A 17441-nucleotide genomic window follows, 5' to 3' on the forward strand; every position below is an offset into this window, starting at 1 on the left:
AAATTTCTTTACCAAGTCGCATTCCATTTCTCGTTTTCATTTTCTAATTGGAAAACTCTTGATGCTTGTAGCTACCGTATCGAGAATTTAAAGGCAGATGTTAAGAAATATATATATTTTTTTTATTTATTAAGGGTAAAATAACATTTTTAGTTTCACTTCAGAATAAAGTGATCAATAAAACCCTAACCTCCTCTTCTCTTATATTCGTATTATTTTTTGCTTAATTTGGATTGTTTAACATAGTATGAAAGCATGGTTTTATGGAACGAGGCTTAATCTCAAACATAACTTTCACGAATCTAATTTTTTAGACTGATATTTGTTCAGTTTCTGCAAATCTACTATTTCATCTTTCTTTCAGTTTTAGCAATTTGGTATTTTTTTTCCCTAAAGTTTCTGTAATTTGATATTTGCGTTCTGTTTCTGCAAATTTGATAGATATTTTTTTAGTTTCTACAATCTGTTATTTTGTTTTTCGCTTCTTTTGTGTTCTGGTTTTCTTTGTTTGTTGATTATAGTTACTAAAAAAAATGATTTGCTTTAGTATATGAGTATGAGGTTGGATGAAAAGAAATATTCGTATTGGAATTATATAATGAAAAATTTTCTAGGAATATATTAATAGAACTTATGTAATACCTAGAAATACTAATAAAAAGTATATTGCTTTGATAGATACTATGGGTGTTCACAGTCTAGTTCGGTCAAGTTTTAACTCAAAAATTCAACCTAACCAAAAAATAGTATTCCCTTTTCCATATGACACGGACCGGACCGAGAACCAGTTAAAACTGAACTAATTTTTTGTGGTTCGGGTTGTTTTTTAGCGATAAAAACCTGAAAAACCAGAAACCAATTAAATAGGCTTGTTTTTATTGCTGTCGTTATACCAAAGCCCTCTAATTCCTTCATTTCACAATGAACCAAAGATGAGAGAGATGTTTAGATCTATAAATGCATATTGAGCCATTACAACCACCAAAAAAGGTGCAATCCTTGCTCTTTTAGCACCAGATAGAGTTCGCAAACATAAATTTCTATTACTTTCTACTTAATAGAAAAAGACTCCATTCAGATGAAAGGATCTAGATTAAGCCTGAAAAACTGAAACTGGTTCTTGATGTGTGGGTTGTTGTCGGTGGTTGTTGATAGGAGTAAAATGAAGGTTATGGATGGCATTGCTATATGGAAGAAGATCTAGATCAAGCTTGAAAAACTGAAACTGGTTCTTGATGTGTGGGTTGTTGTCGGTGGTTGATGATAGAAGTAAAGTGAATTTTGTGGATGGCGCTATCATATAAAAGACCAGAGTGATGGTAGGAGGACGTGGGGAGCTCTGGGTTAAAAACTCAAAATGAGGATTTAATATTAGGTTAACAAAAGAGAAAATGAGAGAGAAGAGGAGAGGGAGGCTATTGGAAAGTGATAAAATGATTTAGGGTTAAGGATGTTGGTTTTTATATCTTGTTTTTGAAGTTATTCAAATTCAATTAAACCAGCCCGATTTGATTTGGTTTAATTGGCTTAAGCTTTTTAAAATCAAAATCAAACCGAATTGAGTGATTTTTTAAAATATTTGTATTCAATTTTTTTTATTAGTTTAATATTTTTAATTAATTTTTTTGTTTTTTTTTTTATTTAATCAATTGATTGGTTTTTTTAACCACCATAATATACAAAATAATCAAACAATACAAATATCGTTGCTTGAATTAACAAGTATTCTCTAAATGTCAAGTCACAACAAATAAGCCACCGACAGGCTATTGAGTGATCGATAGATATTATTGTACGGAGACAATTCTGACTCCTGCAAGAATCCCCCCCTCCCATCAAAACATTTGCACTCAATTTTCAACCTTTGCTGCTTCAAAATAATTATGCATCCAGATGAACAAGAAAAACCAGCTTGTTTAAAAGAAATGTCAATAAAATGGTGATAGTTTGATGATTAAGATAATTTTTGTTTATGCGATGAAAATTTTTTTTAAAAATTTTTTATGTTTTATTTTTATTATTTTAGGTGCATGAGCAGTTATATATGAATGTGTATATTCAATTTCATTTTATGGGGTTGTGGCAGAACATAATAAATTAAAATCTCTGGTCCTTGAAAAAAAAACAGAGAATTCAGCTAGCGGCTGCTTGTCTCCAATGAGACTCTTTTGAGTCCAAGTCTAGAAAAACAAAATGAAGGCATGCCCTGCTAATTGCGAATCAATTACGGGTATAACTGATAAATATATGAATATTTTTTATTATTATTTTTAAAGTGGGATAGATATTATATTTTAAAATATTTTTTATTTAGAAATATATTAAAATTTTATTTTTTTTAAAATTTTATTTTATATCAGCAAAGTAGAATGATTTAAAAATATAAAAAAATAATTAATTTAAACCTAAAAATATTTCAAATTGTAAACAAATAATATTTTAACCACTCTGAAAACATCCTTAAAATTCATGCCTAAACGTTTACAATACGTGGAATTGTAGTAAAGAGCACTAATTTTTTTTTCCTTTTTTATAAAAGAAGAAAGAAAAGATAAGAATTAGGAAGTGTTTGGGAACGCGGCATTCCCATCAAATTTGATTTTTTTTTTTGGTTAAAATTTAATGCGATTTGTATTTTTTGGATCGTTTTGATGTACTGATATAAAAAATAATTTTTTAAAAATAAAAAAACATCATTTATATGTATTTCAGTATAAAAAATTATTTAAAAAACAATCATTACTACACTATCATTTTTAAAAAGCACATTGAAGGAGCATAAAATTCTAACACAACGCAGCCTCCATCTTTTATGTGCCTGAAAGTTTTTAAAGGTGAGAAAAAGTTTTTTTTTTTGAAAAAATTTAATTTTTAATTTTTAATTAATTTATTTTCTATATTTTTAAATTGTTTTAATATGTTAATATTAAAAATAAATTTTAAAAAATAAAATAATAATTTTAATATATTTTAAAATAAAAAATATTTTAAAAAATAATTTTTACTGCCGTAAATTTACGCCAATCCACACGTCTTTAAAACTGGTGACATCCAATCCAATCCAAGTGGAAATCCAAAACGTACGAGTTAAAAACGAGACAGCAGTCAACAATCACCATCTCTGATTTTTCTTTCTTTTTATTTTTCAATTATTGTCCTTTTTCTAGTAAAACCAGCAACAAACCAAAAACAAGAATTAAGAAACTAAAACCCACCATGTAATAATAGACCCTAGTTTTTCATGTTCCCCAGATCTTTGTTGCTAGTGGATGTCTTACTTTTCTCTCAAGCTTCCTCCTTCTCGTCTTCGCCTGCCATTTGCCCATAGCTTTCAAAACCAAGACCAGAAGAACCAGCACTTAATTTTACACTAAAACCCCACCTGTCAAAACCTATATAATCACACACACAACCCTCCAAAACCCACCAAACACTATCAACTCTTTCGTTACCCTCTTAAAGCTTCAAACCCTCACTTCATATTTTTGCATTACTTTTGTTTTATCGTGGAATTAATCTGCAAACCAACTTGGCTCAATGGCACACCCCAGCTCAGCTCTAGCTCCAGCTCCAGCTCCAGCTCCTGTTCCTGGACATACCTTCAGTGGAACTTTGGGGCATCATTTAGCTCGGCGGCTAGTAGAGATCGGCGTGAGTGATGTGTTCTCTGTTCCTGGAGACTTCAACTTGACACTTTTAGACCATTTGATAGATGAACCAGAGCTGAACTTGATCGGCTGCTGTAACGAGCTGAACGCTGGCTATGCTGCTGATGGGTATGCACGTGCCAAAGGTGTCGGGGCATGTGTGGTGACTTTTACTGTAGGTGGGCTTAGTGTGCTTAATGCGATTGCTGGTGCTTATAGTGAGAATTTGCCTATTATCTGTATTGTTGGTGGGCCCAATTCCAATGATTATGGAACGAACAGGATTCTGCATCACACTACTGGGTTGCCTGATTTTACACAGGAGCTCAGGTGCTTTCAGACGGTCACTTGCGCTCAAGTAAGTTAATAATAAATCAATGCTATACAAGCAAAGTTATTATAACGTGAAGTAATTCTGTTCGTCCATAATATTACTCATTGATTTGTGTTAGAAAAATGTATTTGAGGAAAATCATGGATCCTTTTTATGTTTTATGTAATGATTTTTGTGCACAAGGAACTTCAGTATATGTTGTGTGTGTTATCTCATAATGGGGTAATGGTGGTGGTAACGTGTGACAGGCAGTGGTGAACAACTTGGACGATGCACATGAGCAGATTGACACGGCAATTTCTACTGCTCTGAAGGAAAGTAAACCAGCTTATATTAGTATAAGCTGTAATTTGTCAGGAATCCCTCATCCAACTTTCTCTAGGGAACCTGTGCCATTCTTTCTGGCACCTAAGTAAGTCTTTTCTCTCATTTTTCTAGTCTCCTTGTTTTGACTTGTTTAAAAGTCATCACTTGTATGAAATACTTGTTATAGAGATATTGAAGCAGCTATACTTCGCTTTTCATACAGGGTTAGCAACTATTTAGGATTAGAAGCAGCTGTTGAAGCAACTGCTGAATTTCTGAATAAAGCTGTGAAGCCTGTCATTATTGGCGGACCCAAGCTTCGAGTAGCAAAGGCGCAGAAGGCCTTTATAGAATTAGCAGATGCCAGTGGATATCCCATAGCTGTCATGCCTTCTGGGAAAGGGCTAGTGCCAGAGCACCACCCTCACTTCATCGGGACATATTGGGGTGCTGCCAGCACCAGCTTCTGTGCGGAGATAGTAGAGTCTGCTGACGCCTATGTTTTTGTTGGTCCCATCTTCAATGATTATAGCTCTGTTGGATATTCTTTGCTGATCAAGAAGGAGAAATCAATCATAGTGCAGCCTAATCGTGTGACTATTGGCAATGGCCTTTCGCTTGGATGGGTTTTTATGGCTGACTTCTTAAGTGCTTTGGCCAAAAAACTGAAGAAAAATAGCACAGCTTTGGAAAATTACAGACGCATCTTTGTCCCTCCTGGCATGCCTTTGATGCGTGAGAAAGATGAGCCTCTTAGGGTCAATGTACTCTTCAAGCACATTCAGGTAAGGCTAAAAAAGAATGATGTGATGCAATATTTGGAACTGGATTATGTCAGAGAGCCTAAACAATTCCTTTGTTTATTAACAGATATGCTTCTTGTGAATAGTAAAAGTCCAAATGTATATCTTGCATGTTTGTCCTGCCTTCTTTCCTTTATGTCCCTTTTCATTTAAGAAGGGGAAAAAAATGCTTGTAAAGGTCGTTTGTGCATCCACTGTCATTTCGCCATCCATGTAATCGTATGGGGTTAGGCCACCATGATAACATGGATTGCTAGGTCTCTTAAAAGAGTTTTGATTGAAGATTCTGAACAGTAAATACTTAGGATCCGCTTTTTTGTTTATTCCTACTTCATTATTGTTTACTTCCAATTGTTGTAACAAAATTGAACATTCAACAGAACATGTTAGGGGGAGATTCTGCTGTAATTGCTGAAACCGGAGACTCATGGTTTAACTGTCAGAAACTCTGCCTCCCTGAGAACTGTGGGTAAGTTGGAGTCTTTAATAAGAGCAATTTAAGCTCCTCTATGATTTAAGTTTAAGCAGGTTGGTAACTGTTCATTAACAATTTTATGCAGGTATGAATTTCAGATGCAGTATGGATCAATTGGCTGGTCAGTTGGTGCAACTCTTGGTTATGCTCAGGCAGCTAGAGATAAGCGTGTGATTGCCTGTATAGGTGATGGGAGTTTCCAGGTGAGTGATGCCATTTGAAATACACTTCAGTAACTCATCTGCAATGATTGGAAACTCTTCACCATCATGTGGCGTTAAGGAAATACATACAAAAGGGAAGAAAAAGATAAACAAATCTACTCTGTTTGAGTGCCAAAACTTCTGTCACTTGTAAACCAGTATATTCAATCATGGGTATATAAAAAATTGTCACTGAGGTTATAAAGATAGCGTCAAGGAAATTGAAATAGGTTACTATAACCCATAGCAATACCTAAAGAAAATGTTTCAAATCCTGATCGTGGTCTAGTCTTGATTATAACTTCTCTATGCTAATTTTACCTTGTGGTTAACAGTTTTCTCCTTACTCAGGTAACAGCTCAAGATATTTCAACTATGATCCGATGTGGGCAAAGGACTATCATATTCCTCATCAACAATGGAGGTTATACGATTGAAGTAGAGATTCATGATGGTCCTTACAATGTGATCAAGAACTGGGACTACACTGGTCTTGTTAATGCCATCCACAATGGCGAAGGAAAATGCTGGACAGCAAAGGTTAGCATAAATAGATTTGAGATATTCGTTTTCCCCCTCAAATCGTTTTGACTTCTGCTCCAAATTCAGACTGTTCCCCTTCCACTTAATTTTAATGTGCATTTAGCAAAATTTTCCCTTCGGCTGTTCCCAAAGTCCCATCGTTTCTCAACTGCAGCATTGAGTAATTTCTATCGACTCCTTGAGTTATAGCTCTCTAACCACATGAAAGAACAAGTGATCCCATACCATAAACTTCTTTGAATTGCAAACCTCATAGAACAGGGTGGCAATATATACATTCAACAAGCTAAAAGACAAATTTATGAAGCTAATTCGCAAGTAATTGATTTCTTCAATATAAGCTGATGGGTTATGCTGTGAAATACAGGTGCGCACGGAGGATGAATTGACAGCAGCAATAGCGACAGTAACAGGAGAACAAAAGGATTCTCTCTGTTTCATTGAGATTTTCGCGCACAAGGATGACACTAGCAAAGAGCTGCTGGAGTGGGGATCTCGAGTTTCAGCCGCAAACAGCAGACCTCCAAACCCCCAGTAATTGAGCTAATGCTATAGCATTTCTGCGATTGGTAAATAGGAGGAATTGAAGCCACAGTAACACGAGCCTAGACATCACTTTCTACATTATAACTAGAAATAAGAGGAAAGATGGGATTCCTTTCTTTGTATGAAATTGTTACTAGTCCTGTCACTGCTTTCAGCTTCCGATTCTAAACCATCCATAATGAGGTTTAAACTCTATAGCACTCTGTCAATTATAGAAAGGAGTTGGATATGTGATGTGAATTAATTTAGTTGTCTTGTTGATGAGGTTGTTTATATATGTATGGCAAAGAGCAATATAGAGTTGATCTCAGTTTTATGATTAGCTTCTGCAATTCAGTTTTTATGTTCTGGTCTATTTACAGAGCTCATAGAACCTCTCCAGATTCAGTTCCATTAATTAAATACTAACTCATCTTTCTCAAGACCATAAGTTCCGATACAGCCCCCTTGTTAGTTTTAAAGAAAGAAAGGAGTATAACAGAGGTAGAAGTTTATGGATATGGAGAAGGGAGAAAGATAGAAATAGTAGATAAGGGAATACAAACTGGGAATTCAAATATTATTATGCAGCAAGCTTACATTAAATAGAAACAGAAAAAAAAACTGAAACCGAGAATTAAGCCATGAACATCAACGTGTGCCATGAACAGCAACGTGTGCCAACAAACTAACCACTTCCTAAAGACTAGGACAAACTAAAAACAGAATGAAAGCATAAAATAATTTCTGATACTTAGACACGTTGCAGTCCTAAAACAATCAACTAACACTCCTCCATGATTTAGGAGCTGCAAACTCCAAGTCTTTGCCTAAGAGGTTCAAACTTGTTTGCTGGCAAAGGTTTTGTAAAAATGTCTGCGAGCTGATCTTCAGATTTGCAATAAATGAGGCTCACTTCACCTTCCTTCTGCACTTCCCTTAAAAAGAAAAATTTGATCTTGAAATGCTTGGTTTTTCCATGAAAAACTGGATTGTGGGAGATTGCAATTGCTGCCTGATTGTCCACAAACACCTCTGTATCATTTTGTTGCTTCAAATGTAAATCACAGAACAACTTCCTCAGCCGCAAAGCTTGGTTCACTGCTGCTGTAGCAGCAATAAATTCAGCCTCGGCAGTAGACTGTGCTACAGTCTCTTGCTTCTTGGAACTCCATGAGAAAACTCCTGATCCTAGGCTAAAACAGTACCCAGATGTACTCCATGTCATCCACTGATCCACCCCAATCACTGTCAGAAAATCCCAGCAACTTGAAGTTTTGACAGTACTTGAATTTTACACCAAAATCAATAGTTCCTTTGATGTATCTAATGACTCTTTTTGCAGCTTTAAGATGCACTTCACTAGCACAATGCATGTAACGAGAGAGAATGCTTACAGCAAAAAGAATATCTGGCCTGGTTGCTGTTAGGTACATTAGGCAACCAATCATGCTTCTGAAATAGCCTTCTTCAACTTTGTCTGTGTCGTCCTCTTTACTTAAGCTCTCCTTTGGATTCATTGGAGTAGCCATTGCCTTACAGTCCTCCATATGAAACTTCTTGAGAATTTCCTTGGCATATTTCTTTTGACAGATGAAAACTTCATTTTCTAACTGTTTGATCTCCATTCCCAGAAAGTATGCCATGAGTCCAAGGTCTGTCATTTCAAAAATTTTCATCATTTCCCTTTTGAACTCTTCAACAAGCTTGGCATTGTCACCTGTGATCAAAAGATCATCAACGTAAAGAGAGACTATAAGCAGATTGTCTCCTTTACATTTCACATAAAGAGTAGCCTCTGACAAACTTTTCTGAAATCCTAGGCTTGACAGATGCTCATCTATCTTGCTATACCATGCTCTAGGTGCTTGTTTCAAGCCATATAGAGCCTTCTTGAGCAAGTAGACCTTCTCCTCTTCACCTTGTTCCATGAATCCCTCGGGCTGTTCAACATAGATTTCCTCCTGCAAAATACCATTTAAAAAAGCAGATTTTACATCTAGTTGAAACACCTTCCACCCATTTTGAGCTGCTATAGCTAGCACAAGCCGAATAGTATCCAATCTAGCAACAGGGGCAAATGTATCCGAGTAATCAACTCCAAAGACTTGAGCATATCCCTTAACAACAAGCCTGGCTTTGTGTTTGTTGATGGAACCATCAGCATTGAGCTTGGTTCTAAACACCCATTTTACTCCAATAATCTTTCTATCCTTTGGCCTGTCAACTAGCTCCCAAGTCTTGTTCTTTTTTATCATTGACAACTCCTCCTCCATCGCCTTCTGCCATTTTGGATCTTTAATAGCCTCTTCATAACCAGCAGGTTCACAAATGGCCACATTGCATCGCTGATAGATATCATGGAGCGGTCTTGTTCCACGAATTGGAAGATCATCTTCCAATTCTTCTTGCCACTGTTCTGATGCTTGCTCTTCTCTTGTTTGGGAGGTTAGACTTGATTTTTGCTTGCTTGTGGATGTCTCTTTTTTCTGTTCCCAATTCCATTTCTCTTCTTCATTGAAGAACACATCTCTACTGACAATTATCTTCCCTGTCTGAGGTTGATAAACCTTATATGCCTTTGAGGAAGAGCTGTACCCAACAAAGATGCCTGGTTCTGACTTTTTATCAAGTTTATCCCGCTTGACCTGTGGAATGTGAGAGAAACACAAGCAACCAAACACTCTAAGAAAATTGAGTGAAGGTTTATAGTCATACCATGCCTCAAATGGAGTTTTATCCTTCAATGCTTTGGTGGATAATCTGTTCTGTAAGAAAACAGCAGTACTGGCCGCTTCAGCCCAAAAATATTTGGGTAACTCCTTGTCATGTAGCATGCATCTGGCCATCTCCATTATGTATCTATTTCTCCTTTCACTTACTCCGTTTTGCTGCGGAGTGTAAGGAGCAGTAAGCTGGTGTTCAATGCCAGCTTCTTCACAAAACATATCAAATTCTGCTGAAGTGTACTCCTTTCCATTATCTGACCTTACAGCTTGAATTTTGCAGCCACTTTGATTTTCTACCATCTTCTTGAACTTCCAAAAGACTTGAGCTACTTCTGACTTGAATTTCAAGAAAAAAATCCAGCACATTCTTGAAAAATCATCAATAAAAGCAATGTAATATCGACTACCTGCTAATGATTCAGTTCTTTGAGGACCTGATACATCTGTGTGGATTAGCTGCAACTTGTGAGTGGCTCTCCAGGATGACTTTGGGAATGGTCTCCTATTTTGTTTACCGTATTGACAAGCATGACAATTCGGTAAGTGATCTCCAAAGGTTGGTAAGCCAACTGTGAGTTCCCTTTCCTGCATAAGTTGCATCCTTTGTAAGTGACAATGACCAAGTCGCTTGTGCCATATCTCTGTGTTGCAAGCTTTCATGGAGAATGCAGCAAGTTCTTCTTTGATAGGATCAAACGAAAAACTTTTTCCTTTCATTCTCACTTTGAGAATTTCCTCACTGTTAGCATCCAGTATGTGACAAAAACCATCTTCAAAGATCACTTTAAAGCCTTTTTCAATCAATTGGCCTACGCTCAACAAATTTTGATTAATTTCTGGTACGTAGAGAACATCAGAAATTGTCTTTGTGCCTGCAGTGCTGGTTATGGTGATTGTCCCTCTTCCTTTGACAGAGATGTGATCACCATTGCCAATTTTGACTTTAGTAATATCAGTTGGCCTCAAATCTCTGAAGAGTTTCTTGTCATTGGTCATGTGGTTGGTACAACCACTGTCAATTAACCAACTTTCAGTCGAACTACTACTTGCAAAGCAGGATGCTACAAAAAGTTGATCTTCATCCTCTTGTTCTGCAACTTGGGCATCAACTTCATGCTGCTGAGCTCTTCCCTTACAAATTACTGCTTCATGTCCCATTTGATTGCATTTTGAACATTTTGCATCAGGTCTCCTCCAACATTTGAATGGAGGGTGACCTTCCTTTTTACAGTGATGGCAAGGAGGATATTTACCCTTGAAGCTTCCTTTTTTGCTGCTGTTGTTATTCAAAACAGAAGCAAAAGAATTTCCCTCTTGGCCTTTCTTCTCTTTCCTCTTGTTTCTGTAAGCTCCGTGATGTTTTGCAAATAAGGCTCCTTCAGTGTTGACCTCTTGCCTCATATGTCGTCTTTGCTCTTGCGCCTGTAGGGAATTAAGTAATTCTGCCAAGGAAATTTTTGACAGATCCTTGGTATTTTCCAAGGTGGTAACTGTCGCTTCATACCTTTCAGGTACTGTGACAAGGATTTTTTCCACAATCCTTGAATCACTAAATTCAGACCCGAGTAGCCTGATTTTATTTGCAATTCCAAGAAGTCTATCTGAATACTCTTTAATTGTTTCAGATTCCTTCATTTTTTTGCAACTCGAAATCCCGTATCAAATTTAAAACCTGCATTCCTCTTATCCTTTCGTCTCCTGCATATTCTTCCTTCAGGTAATCCCATATAGACTTGGCTGTCTTACGGGACATTATTCTTGTAAAGATTGTTGTTGACACCGCAGCAAACAAGCATGCTTTGGCCTTTGACTTCTTCATCTTCATCTCCTTGTGAGTTTTGATCTGCGTCATGGTGGGATTGTTTGGAAGTACAGGAACATCATAGTCTTCATCCACTGCTTCCCAAAGATCCAAAGCTTCCAAATATGTCTCCATGCGTACTGCCCAAATTTGGTAGTTGTCACCATTGAACACTGGCGGAGCAATTGAGGAGAAACTTGTTTCAGCTTCCATGATACGTCAAAGTCACACACAGATCCCTTAAGAACAATAAAAGCTCTGATACCAATTTGTTAGTTTTAAAGAAAGAAAGGAGTATAACAGAGGTAGAAGTTTATGGATATGGAGAAGGGAGAAAGATAGAAATAGTAGATAAGGGAATACAAACTGGGAATTCAAATATTATTATGCAGCAAGCTTACATTAAATAGAAACAGAAAAAAAAACTGAAACCGAGAATTAAGCCATGAACATCAACGTGTGCCATGAACAGCAACGTGTGCCAACAAACTAACCACTTCCTAAAGACTAGGACAAACTAAAAACAGAATGAAAGCATAAAATAATTTCTGATACTTAGACACGTTGCAGTCCTAAAACAATCAACTAACACCCCTCAACACAGGAGATAGTTACTCAGCTCCCTGATGTTTTGAGAGCTCCAAGTGACACTTTATAGGTACTTTGACATAGAAATAAGAACATGCATGCCTTGTAGCAAGAAAATAAGAGATGAGACAGAAGCGTGCGTCCTTCGGCATAGGATCTCTCTCCTCCACCCCTTTTCTGCCTTCTTTGTGCCTCGTAATGCTAAGAACATTATGAGTTTGATTCTGTATAGAAAGGTTTTGATTTTCTAGAGCCATTGGGAGGAAATACAAATGAATGAGGTGGATACAACTGCATTTTACAAAGAAGATTATAATATTCGGTGATGAAACAGTGTTGCCGTTTATGGGGAGGAGGTTATTGTAGTTCCAATTCATCCCACGATGGTGCTCCATCCTGTAGTGATTGTGGTTTTCACTTTGGATTTAATGGACTTTCAGACAATTCGTGTGCAGCTTGTTAAGACCTTGGACCATGATGCTTGGTATTTGAATTGAGTTCGCGGCCCTATTCAGCTATTCTTTTTAGGTTCTTGGCCATTTTCTTATTACCCATCCGGAAGCTGACTCCAAAGATTTGGTAACTTGTTTTTATTTAAACAAAATTTGGAAAATTGGTTGCACCCGTGGAGACAATATCAAAAGCTGACACGAACTTTATTCGCGGGCGTGAGGGAAAATGTTTGCATTAGCTGACGTGCTCAAGCTCAAGCTCAAGCTCATGCTCTAAAGCATACAGAGTGGCAGCGACCTCTCCAACCAAAACCACAAATTTAAAAACTTTTGCTTTTAGAGATTCCTCACTGTGAACTAGTCTTCTCTTCTACCACTGTCTTCCTTTCCCATTCCTTCTCTTTTTGCAAAATGAAGGCTGCAGTGTTAAGATCTTCTCGGGCAGCATTAAGGCCATGAACATCCAGGCACCTTGTTGGCCGATCATACTCATCAACAGAGTCTAGCCCAGAACGTAAAGTGGCAATACTTGGTGCAGGAGGTGGCATAGGGCAGCCGTTGGCTTTGCTTATGAAGTTAAACCCACTAATCTCATCCCTCTCCCTCTATGACATAGCCAACACTCCTGGAGTTGCTGCTGATGTTAGCCACATCAATTCTCGTGCTCAAGTCCATAACTCTTGCTAGCTATATGCTTATATATCAACTAATGGGTCTGTTTGAAGTCTTCATGTTGCACAACCAGGGAAAACAAATGCAAAGTATTAGATTCAAGGTTTCCTTCCATTTTTATTTGTCATTTCTTTTGTTTCTTTGGAAATTAAAAAATCCTATGTTGCTTCGACCCTTCATTTTGCCTTATAGTAGCCGTGTCCCACACTAGACACTTGAACAAAGGAATGGAAAACAATCAAAATACATGGAAAAATGAAAGAGGTTCTTAAGAGAATAGCCGAGTCCAACATAAGTATGCATGTCGGACACGCACCTATGTCGGATATGTATCCCGAGTCCGAGCAACATAGAAAACATCTGTGAAGTGAATCAAGTTAGTTACATTGGTCAGTGGTTTATTTTCTCTTGCCTTCCTTTCATCAGCTAGATTGTTGTTAATTTTGATTTCATTGATGGGATTAGGCTCTGGTTAATATGGTAAGCAATCCAGTGAATTCTACTGTCCCGATAGCTGCTGAAGTTTTCAAGAAGGCAGGGACATTTGACGAGAGGAAGCTGTTCGGTGTGACAACGCTTGATGTAGTCAGAGCTAAAACTTTCTATGCTGGGAAGGTTAAAGCTCCCGTGGCTGGTATATCTATTTTCTTGCTTCAGGTTGCTTTCATGTTTCTGTTCACCTTTTAAGGAAATGTATGCCTGAGTTTTCTATTGCGTCTTCCTGTTGCAGAGGTTAATGTGCCAGTAGTTGGCGGGCATGCTGGCATAACCATCCTCCCTCTTTTCTCTCAGGTCTATCCCGCATCGTTCGATCCAACCGTTCAGAATTAAAAGTAACGTGTCTATAAGCTACTGTCGAAATCTCAGCTTGAACAAATGGTTAACGAGCTGGAAAACAAAAAATGAAGACATACGGTTCAGCTGCCTCAACTTCCTTTCTCCCATGCTCTCTGTTATCTTTGCTCTAATAAATTCACTTCAGCCGCTACAATAAACATTAGGTTTTTAATTCCAAGAGGCAGCCACGCTGTCTCTTGACAATTAATGTGGTGGTCCCCTCATTACATGGTACAGGATCACATACAACAAATCTTCTCCTCACGCACCATGTGAGGAATTCGCCATACTAATGATCAGCTTGTAAACTTCAATGAAGGAGGCTCTACCAAGCCTACTTCCCTTTTCAGAAAACTCAAACTTCTCTCTCGGTAAAAGCTTGGTCATCATATTTGACACATTGTTATCAGTATGGATCTTAAAAACAACAAATGATTTCATCTCCATAGCATCTTGAATCCATTGATATCTAACTTCAATGTGCTTTGACCGAGAGTGAAAAGTAGGATGCTTACTGAGATGGATTGCATTTTGACTGTTATAGTGCAACACAAAGTTATCTTGAACAAGACCAAGTTCATGTCAGAACTTCTTCATCCATAAAAAATCGTTGCCCTTGTTATTACTCATTTTTGGACCTCACGTGGTGAAGATGGTGTGTACCCTTTTTGAACCAAGTGAGGAGTGTAGTTCATGTTTGCTGGAAAATTGACAAAAACAGAGGAGAAAGAAATATTTTTCGAACCCTGTTTGAGCTATTTTCTACTCATTTTATCCTCCCCTTTGCTACCAAAAACGTCAAGTTTCTTAGGCTAATAAGGAGTCTTTATATAAATCCCTCAGAATTTGCATTAAAAAAAAAACTGATTTTGCAGTTGTCGCAATTTTTGTTCCAACTTAGGCTCTGATTCTGACTTGGTTTTGTAGTATATCTGACCATCCTAGCTATATTTTGTCACTCATGATATGTTAAAGAATTGACCTACACCTTTATTGGGTCCTAGGGGTCACTGTTCTTAGGGCAGACTCTATGTCATATTTGGATGCTTAACATTATCAGATCTAGAAAACCTTTTTGACCAACTAGATTCCTGCCGGATTCTATTATCTAAAATGATTTTATTTCACTTCGAATCCTTCATCAAAGTTGTATTCTAGGACATGTAGATGAATTTTATTTTTTGAATCATTTGGTTTCAATAATAGAAGCTCAAGATATTTCCTTTTGAAATCTAGCATGAAAGCAAAGAATCCTGTCTCAAGAAGGTTTCCAACCGAGTTTGGTTGCTATTATGTTCTTCAAAAAGAATTTATCTCACTTTGAATCCTCATGAAAGTTGTAGACTTATACACGTAGATGAATTTGGGTTTTTGAATCTCCTAATTTCGATATCAGAAGCTCAAGATAATCCTATGTAAATATCTAATGAGAAAGTAGAGAATTCTGCCGCGATAAGGATCCTGACCCGAGTTTTACACTAAAGACTTTATTTCCATCACAAATTTTATTGTTTGGTGTTCTTAGGTCATACTCTCAATCATATCAGGATGCTCGGTGTTGTCAGTTTCCGAATCAGATCAGGAGACCCTTTTGATTAACCAAGTTGCGGCCAAATTCTACTCTTCAAAACGAATTCATCTCATTTTTTATCCTACATGAAAGTTGTAGCTCTACAAGTTTAGATGAATTTGGGGTTTTTAATCGCTTGATTTTGATATCAAAAGCTCATGATATTTTCATTTGAATATCTAACATGAAAGCAGAGATTTCTACCGTGAGAAGGATTCTGACCCGAGTTTTGCACTAAAGACTCTGCTTCCATCACAATTTTTGTTGGTCATTGTTCTTAAGTCATATTCCCAGTCATATCAGAATGCTGGGCATTATCAGTTTTTGAATTAGATCAAGAGACCCTTTTTGACCAAACAGATTACTACCAGCATCTGTTTTTAAAACGATTTTATCTCGCTTCGAATCTTTCATCAAAGTTGTACTCCTAGACGTATAGATGAATTTGGGCTTTTGAATCGCGTGATTTAAATATCAGAAGCTCAAGATATTCCCATTTGAATATCTAATGTGAAAGTAGAGAATTCTGCCGCGAGAAGGGTTTAGCCCAAGTTCGCGGGCCTGATTCAAAGGAATTTTTTGGACCAAGGACTGAATTGAAAAGTGATAAAATGAGGATTTAATTGAAGAAGGATATTGAATGCTGGATAGGGGGGCTGGATAATTATAAATGACGGGATTTCTACCACATCGAATAAGGAAAATAAGACTTTGCAGCATGCACCCTTACCCATATGATTTCTTTCCTGTTTCTTTGCAAATTTCCTGTTGGTTTCCATGTTTCTCTTGCTGGATTGGAGAGCTGTAGACCACGCTTTTATTGCCTCATTTCAAAGGAAACAGCTGGTGCCTCATGGTCCCAGCTGTGGAAGGAAAGAAAGGATTTGTACCACCCTTTGATCAATGGAAACTAATTGCTGAAATCAGAATAGGAATCATAATATTTCAATTTCCTTTTTGTGTTTTTTTTACTAAAAATCAGCAGAGATTTACATCCTAAAATTAATGCATTGAATCTTTCCTAAATATAGATATATTAGACTATATAAGCCCCTCTAATGACCTAGTCGAGGGAGGAAGAAATAGCAGGAAAAATAGAAAAAGAAAGATAAGAAAAAAACGCATGAGAGGATAGTGTAGTTAACAAGAGAAATGAAAAGAAAAAAAAGAGAGACGGAGGCAAAACAAGGAGAAAGAAAGGAGGCTTTTCTTTGATACTAAAATGCCTTCACTGGAACATGAGAGGGAAAAAAAAGGAGGATGAAAAAAAGAGAGAAAGAGGACAGAAAAGAGGAGAAAGGAAGGAAGAGTAACGAGAGAGAGAGTCGACAACAACATTGTTGAAAGCAAAAAAAACAAACAAACAAACATAGAGGCAAGGGCGTGAACTCAACCAGCATAACACGTTCTCATCGCCATCTCCCTTATCATCTCCACCGAGAGGCAGGCAATAGGAGAAGGAAAAGAGGGAGCAGCAGAAAAATGAAAAGAGAACAGAGGGAGCAGCAGATAAAACGCAGAGAATAGAATGAGTTTTTGTTTGTTACTATGAAAAGAAAAGAAAAAAGGAAAAATAAAGCAGAACAGAGAAGGAGGGAAAGAGAAGAGAAGAAAACAGGAAGAAGCAAGGAAAAGAGGCCAAAACTAGCATGGCCATTGTTTTTTTCCTCTAGAACCAGTAGCCAGCGACCGGGTGCAGCAACTGTAGTGCCACCTCCTTCGCCTGTTTCAGCGCCAGGTAAGTCCATGCATTCTCTTCGCTTTGCATTTTAATTATATATGTTACTATGCATCCTTTTTTGGTTAATGTTCAAGTGAATTATAATTCACTTGAACAGTTGTTGAAGTTTTGTGTCCAGCCGAGTCCCTTGCTAAGGCAAGTGACCCGGCCAGACCTCCTAGTTCCTTTTTTTTTTCAAAAAAAATAAAAGAAAGAAAAGGAGATTTATGATTTTC

General features: G+C 37.2%; 2 protein-coding genes across 2 annotated transcripts; both read left to right on the forward strand.

The window, feature by feature from the left end:
* Positions 1-3238: 3238 nt before the first annotated feature.
* Positions 3239-7179, forward strand: LOC118054106 (pyruvate decarboxylase 1). The gene is made up of 7 exons (XM_035065549.2): positions 3239-4005; positions 4230-4393; positions 4511-5072; positions 5471-5559; positions 5651-5768; positions 6120-6308; positions 6679-7179. The coding sequence occupies exons 1-7, from the start codon at positions 3538-3540 to the stop codon at positions 6847-6849; spliced, it is 1761 nt and encodes a 586-aa protein (XP_034921440.1). The 5' UTR covers positions 3239-3537; the 3' UTR covers positions 6850-7179.
* A 5158-nt stretch (positions 7180-12337) lies between these two features.
* On the forward strand, positions 12338-13909 carry LOC118054103 (malate dehydrogenase, mitochondrial). The gene is made up of 4 exons (XM_035065546.1): positions 12338-12438; positions 12874-13048; positions 13544-13712; positions 13809-13909. Exons 1-4 carry the CDS (start codon positions 12338-12340, stop codon positions 13907-13909), a joined length of 546 nt encoding a protein of 181 aa, XP_034921437.1.
* Positions 13910-17441: the final 3532 nt, after the last annotated feature.

Source organism: Populus alba, chromosome 4 (genome assembly GCF_005239225.2).
Source record: "Populus alba chromosome 4, ASM523922v2, whole genome shotgun sequence".
Taxonomy (NCBI): domain Eukaryota; kingdom Viridiplantae; phylum Streptophyta; class Magnoliopsida; order Malpighiales; family Salicaceae; genus Populus; species Populus alba.

Coding starts and splice junctions, on each gene's coding strand:
- LOC118054103 (XM_035065546.1), top strand. CDS start 12,338: ATGGTGCTCCATCCTGTAGTGATTGTGGTTTTCACTTTGGATTTAATG. Junction 12,439..12,873: donor ACCTTGGACCATGATGCTTG/GTATTTGAATTG, acceptor ATGAACATCCAG/GCACCTTGTTGGCCGATCAT. Junction 13,049..13,543: donor CTCCTGGAGTTGCTGCTGAT/GTTAGCCACATC, acceptor TGATGGGATTAG/GCTCTGGTTAATATGGTAAG.
- LOC118054106 (XM_035065549.2), top strand. CDS start 3,538: ATGGCACACCCCAGCTCAGCTCTAGCTCCAGCTCCAGCTCCAGCTCCT. Junction 4,006..4,229: donor AGACGGTCACTTGCGCTCAA/GTAAGTTAATAA, acceptor AACGTGTGACAG/GCAGTGGTGAACAACTTGGA. Junction 5,560..5,650: donor TGCCTCCCTGAGAACTGTGG/GTAAGTTGGAGT, acceptor AATTTTATGCAG/GTATGAATTTCAGATGCAGT.